Source organism: Solanum pennellii, chromosome 1, assembly GCF_001406875.1.
Source record: "Solanum pennellii chromosome 1, SPENNV200".
NCBI classification, from domain to species: Eukaryota; Viridiplantae; Streptophyta; class Magnoliopsida; order Solanales; family Solanaceae; genus Solanum; species Solanum pennellii.
In genome coordinates this window covers 88,506,110-88,512,183 of record NC_028637.1, presented here as the reverse complement: position 1 = coordinate 88,512,183, position 6,074 = coordinate 88,506,110, and the positions used below count along the sequence as shown (strand labels likewise).

Here is a 6,074-nt window from a genome sequence, read left to right as displayed (position 1 = left end):
GGGGGTATTAAAAGTAGTTCCTATGAAGGAAATGTGGTTGGTTTTGAAGGAATGGATAGTGAAAAAAAATCATGTGAATGCATGTGCATTGAGTTGGAGAACATGCACTCCTAAACCTTAAATGCATAAATAATCACTCAATTCCACTTCTATATCTATATCTATATATATAATTATACGTTGTTTCTATTTATTTGACTTATTTTTCTTTTAAATCTGTTTAGGAAGATTATCTTTCCTTTTCTTTTAGCAATTCTTTAATTTCTATTTTTCATATGACATGTTTAAAACTATAAGATTAAATGAAATTTTGATACATTTGACATGTCATTAATTTCTTTTTTCTTTTTTTTTTTTTAAATTTCGTATTAAATCAAAATAGGTCAAACAATTGAAATGAACAATAAGTAATTTATTGATCATGTTATTTCATTTGTTTCTGTCAACTCGATTTCAATACTAAGTAAGCTCCTCATCGCATAAATAAGAAAATTGAGCTACAAAAGGTAAAAAGAGGGACGTTCAACCACTTTTTTTCTTGCAAATCATGTCGTCACAATTAATTTTAGGTTTAACTGAATTCAGTACTTTATACATGATATATAGTGTGCATTCTCAACATAATTTCACAAAGTATAATGCATTCATCATCTTAGCAATTAATGCTACGTTGAACTAATACATTTTTTTACCTTATAATAAAATGTATTTATCATCTTAGCAATCCCCTACTTATCAAATTAATAAACTTTAAATCATGAATTCAACTCCGTCTTCTTAACAATTTCAAACTTATCAAATAAATAAATTTTAAATTCTGAATTTAACTGTGCTAAAATAAGTAGGAAGACATATATATTACTCATAAATTAGTTGGACGATGGCAACTTTGCGGCTCTAAATTAATATTTCATATTATCCTCCATTGGCTAATGACCTACAACTCCTTGCTATAAATCAAACACACCATCCCTTAACATGATATCTTAGCTACAACTTGTACTTTCTTTTTTTCCTCTTTAACCATTCAAGTTGGCAAAGGATATTATTTTTTTTTATAACATTTTATCACAACACAAACCATCTGTATTCTTGCTTATCATGGGTATTATTTCTCAACAACCATTGCTTTCTTCTCCTGAGTTTCTTAGCAAATGTAACTTAAGTGATCCTTTGTGGACAAAAGTTTTAGAAAAAGGTGTATACACTAGAAGGAGATCATGTTCATGGCTATGCAAGAAACATAATGGAGCGCGTATCATGAAGAGAAGGGTACGTGTAGAACGCTCTAGAAGATCGAGTAATGAGGTTGAAAAGAAAGTTAAGATGTTGGAGAAGTTGATTCCAAATTGTGAACCATTATCATCATCAATGGGGTTGGAGAGGCTATTTAGAGAGACAGCTGATCATATTTGGGCTTTAGAAATGAAAGTTAAGGTTATGAAGATGATTGTTAATGTGTTATCAACTCCTGACATTAATTAATTAACTAGGGTATGAATCATTAAATTCCAAAAAAGAAAAAAAGAGAGTCTATTTTTATCTTATGATTACTCATAGAATATTGATCATTTTCTTGATTAATGTTTCTTTGGGAAAGATTAGATATAGCAAGTGCACTTAGAGGTGTGTGGTAAGAGTCTTGGAGAATGAATTGGCGGTGTATCTGTTCGAAGCAATCCTTCTCTCATAAGCTAGGACCTTTGGGGTTAAATTAAGTTCAAGTATCATATTTTTACGTGTGAAAAATTAGTAATCTCAAGCCAGCTCGGTGTTTGTCGGAGCTTGGTCATATTCATTATATTACAACTCTCTTTTGATGTGTGAAAATTTGACTTGATTATAATTAATTAAGGAGTAGTATTTTCATTTCACTTATGCTTTTTGACCTTATTTCTTTAGTTCAAGCATACTTTTAATATTGTGGTATTGTCTGTTTGAGATCAAGTTCTAAATTGAGAGAAAAAAAATTTTTGTATTAATTGTGGGGGTTCCAATCACGAAATTAATGTGAAAAGTATTTTCATCATTTTTTTTTATTATTGAGTTGTCAATCAATATTGTTTATAATATACATATATATTTATTTAATTTTCTAATATACACATAAAATCTACGAAAAAATTAATAAAACGAACCCCTACGTAACTTAATCTCTGACTTAAAAGTGTTTGGGCTCTTAATGGACACGAACATGTTAGGCACTTTAGGTCATGAGGTGTCTGTCTCTACTACTTTGGCCCAATCTTAATCGTAATTCAACTCTAAAGTCTAATCCAATGAATTCTTTTATATATTATTTTTTTGAATGAAAAACTCGTGTAGAAATGAGCTTGGGCCTACTAGATTTGGCTGCTGATACTACAACTTCCAAAGTGCAAGAGGAAACCACAAAATTTATATATATGTTTTAAGGAAAAATGAAAAAAAAAAATTCACCTTTAAATTCTCTTATTATCATTATCCCCTATTAGTTTTATAAATTTTCAAAATTTCTCATTTTCACACATTAAATTAATGTATCTTGCGTATCAAATTAATGTACTATGCGCATCAGATTAGTGTTTCATGTATAAAATGTACATCATATTAATGTATCATGCATAAAATATAATATATCTTACTTAACAATTAATGTTTCTCACACATCAAATTAATGTATCAGCGCTTATATTATTGTATCAATTTGAGGGATTTTTGTAATTATAAACTTATAAGGGACAAATTGTAATTTGTGATTTCTGTCATTTGCCCTTGTTTTATATTAAAAAGTTTTGGCCATGTAATAAAAATTGAAAGAGTTTTAGCTTATACAGAGATACATATACTAAAAAGAAATTTATACTACTGAATTACCATAAGATATATCTACACTTACCCTTCATCAAAAGTGACAAAAAATTCTTTACATTATGTTGATAAGTTTGACAATGTGTTATTTTGGATGCCTTAATGAAATCAGTATAATAGTAACAAGACAGCTGAAAAGAGGATGACATAGATAAGAATCAACCTCTTCTCGGTGAGGTTTTGATGTATCTCAGAATCCAAAAAGCATCGCAAAATGTCCATTTATATACGCCATAGGTGGTTTCTCCCCCTCAACATACCCACTAAACAAACGCAATATTATAATTTTTTAATAAACGTCCACTATTTATGATGATAGATATTCCTTAAGCTCATGATCATTTAAGCACAACATTAATTCCCTAGGTAAAGTTGCATGTAACGCGTTTGAAAATATAGAAATATATCATCCATTTTAATAGAAGTAACAAGAAATTAAAAAGTACTAGTTAACAAAGTGAAACGAAAGGACTACTATTCTAGAAAAGTATACACATGCATAGAGAATCCGAAAATGTCAATGTTAGACCCATGAGATATCCGATATGAATATATTAGAAATACGAGTAAGAGTACCACTAGGCTAAATTATAACAAAGTAATATAATGCATATAATTATTTAACTGATCGACTATATAAACCCTCTATATACATCATCATCATCTGTTGTAGTCATGTTTTAGCACCGCGGAAGGCATAAGATTCTGTAGATCATTCTCCTGGTCTCCCAGAATTTCGTTAGTACTGCAAAAACGCCTTCCTTGAGCAACAAAAGCAGCATGATCAAGCTGATTATTGAAGGCTAAATTAGAACTCGTTGTTAAGTTGTCGTTGAAGGACTGATTGGTGTTGAACTGCATTGGCAGAGTGTAGGCTCCAAGTGAAGGGAGTAGTGGATTTATTGGATAGCAGTTAGGACGGGAGATCATCGTATTCATGGGACTTGGATGAGTATGTTTTCCTTCGTAGGTAGTCACCACAGTGCTTGGGTCACTGAAACATCGCTCTACTCTCTTCTTTACGTTACATGTTGCATTTGTGCAGCGATAATAGTTCCTGCAACAATAGAAGTACTAGTGTCAGAGCGGCTTTTAACAAAATGGGTACGACCTAAAGCTAAATTATAATAAGAGGCCTTTAAGACTTACATAAACATGAAATACATGTTATGTATTTTTATCATATAACCTTTTGGAAGTACCAACATAAATTCCTGGAATATCTCAAAATGAAGTACCTTTTAGTTTCCCCAATATAAACATGCATTTCTTTTTTTCTTCTTTTTTTTTATAACCAATAGTAAACAAGCAGCAGCTAACAAGTTACAAGTTACCCACAATTGGAAATATTTATTACTACAATGAAATAATATTTAATTTTGTCAGAGCTATAGAAGGTTAAATTACAAACGATAAAAAAAATTTCACATTAGAGAAGTGGGTAAAAACAAATGAAAACCAAAAAGAGAAAACTCTGTTTAATTGTTTTTTTTTTTTAATTATAGCAATAGCCTAAAATCTAAATAACTACAAATTTAAAAAACAATATAGCATCATGTGAAGTGTTATTGTACAATTCTACCTCTAGACTAGAAGCTCAAGCTAGTCTCACTTGCAAGTAACATGTTCAAATTTTGAAGTATTCAAATATGAAAATGGAAAAGCAGAAGAAAAAAAAAGGGAAAAGATGTATGAACAAAATAAAACTTAAAAACATTTTCAAATTAGGTACAACTCCACTAAATATCATAAATATATGACACAATTCAACTACAATATGTGTAAAATGATAAACTATTGATGTTAATTTAAAAGTCTCTCTCTTTATCTTTAACTTTTCCTTTACAGAGGCCGGCCATCGATCGGCCATGCAAAAATGCTACAAACTAATTGGATAGCCTTTGGAAAACAATGTTCGATCTCTTCTTCATTATTCAGTATAATTTATTCGCAAAATAATAATAAAATTGCGTATATATCATCTTATTTAGTTATCAAAATACATTTATGAAAATATATCAAATATGTTGTAACAACAAAGAGTACCTGGGGAAAGGACTGTTTTTGACAGCTTTTTGACCGTATTTTCTCCATCTATAACCATCTTCAAGAAAATCAACCTCACTCTTTGTCATAAACGCAAATCTCGGCTCTTTCTGTTTCTTCTGACTAACTGTTTTCTTCGCTTTCAACCTGTGCTCCCCCAACACAAATCCCCAAAAAAAAGGGTAAACAACAGTAATTAGCAAATTGAGTAATAAAATTGGGGTAATTGAAGCTCACAAATAAAAAGAAAAGTCGAAAGGTGCGAATTACATGAGAATTTTACTCGAGATTAGTATAAAAATTAACAGGAAATCATCGATTTTCATACTAATCTCATGTAACTCACACTTTTATTGTAGTGAATCGAGTAAGCTAGTGAATCTTATTTTTATCCGCGCACACAAAAAAAGGTACTAGAGTAGAAAAAAAGTGATGTGAACATACTGTTGTTTAGCGTTTGTGTTTTTTTGCTCATGATTTTCTACTTCTCCATCAGCATCTCCATGTCCTTCAGAGGAAATGGAGGAGCAATTAGGGGTAGATGGCGTATTCAATACGTTACCTGTAGCTACTACAGTAGTAGTACTACTTTTTTGTTTCTCAGCTGCTGCTACAGATGATGATGGCGGCTTTATTTCTTCTTCAGATACACAAGCAGCAGGATAGTGGTTTTCTTCTTTAGGTAACTCAAAAACTGAACAAAAGTCTTGATGAAAACCCAATAACTCCATGAAACCCAGAGATGATGTGTTAATATTGTAATCTGAGATTAATGAGTGGTTATTAGTAACTCCAAAACTGTTGTTGTCAATGAAATACATTGGATGATGATCTTCCATTTTAATGTCTTTGTAGCTTTCCATTTTTCATCAATGAAGGAAGTGAGAAGAGAGATGTATATTTAGTTAGACAAGTTATAAATAATGAACAACACACAAAACTCAGCGGTGCTGTGTGAAAGTGGACACTAACATTGACCGGGTTCAGCCGGTCATATAACACCGACTTTATGTATGGTTACTGCGTTTTATATATCACATTTTTACTATAAATATTATATAATTTTATTATTTTATTCTTTTAAAAATAATAAATATTAAAGATTAATTATCTATACAACAACATGTAAAATAAAACGGAGAGAGAAAATAATTTTATATAATTAAATTTCTTTCTCA

The 6,074-nt window shown here is 30.4% G+C and overlaps 1 protein-coding gene across 1 annotated transcript; it reads right to left on the bottom strand.

The window, feature by feature from the left end:
• Positions 1–3,299: 3,299 nt before the first annotated feature.
• LOC107013469 (WRKY transcription factor 23) lies at positions 3,300–5,839 on the bottom strand. Its single transcript, XM_015213376.1, has 3 exons — positions 5,341–5,839; positions 4,897–5,043; positions 3,300–3,907 (listed from the first exon to the last, which is right to left on the bottom strand). The coding sequence occupies exons 1-3, from the start codon at positions 5,757–5,759 to the stop codon at positions 3,511–3,513; spliced, it is 963 nt and encodes a 320-aa protein (XP_015068862.1). The 5' UTR covers positions 5,760–5,839; the 3' UTR covers positions 3,300–3,510.
• Positions 5,840–6,074: the final 235 nt, after the last annotated feature.

Coding starts and splice junctions, on each gene's coding strand:
- LOC107013469 (XM_015213376.1), bottom strand. CDS start 5,759: ATGGAAAGCTACAAAGACATTAAAATGGAAGATCATCATCCAATGTAT. Junction 5,044..5,340: donor AACACAAACGCTAAACAACA/GTATGTTCACAT, acceptor GGGGGAGCACAG/GTTGAAAGCGAAGAAAACAG. Junction 3,908..4,896: donor AAAAACAGTCCTTTCCCCAG/GTACTCTTTGTT, acceptor CTATTGTTGCAG/GAACTATTATCGCTGCACAA.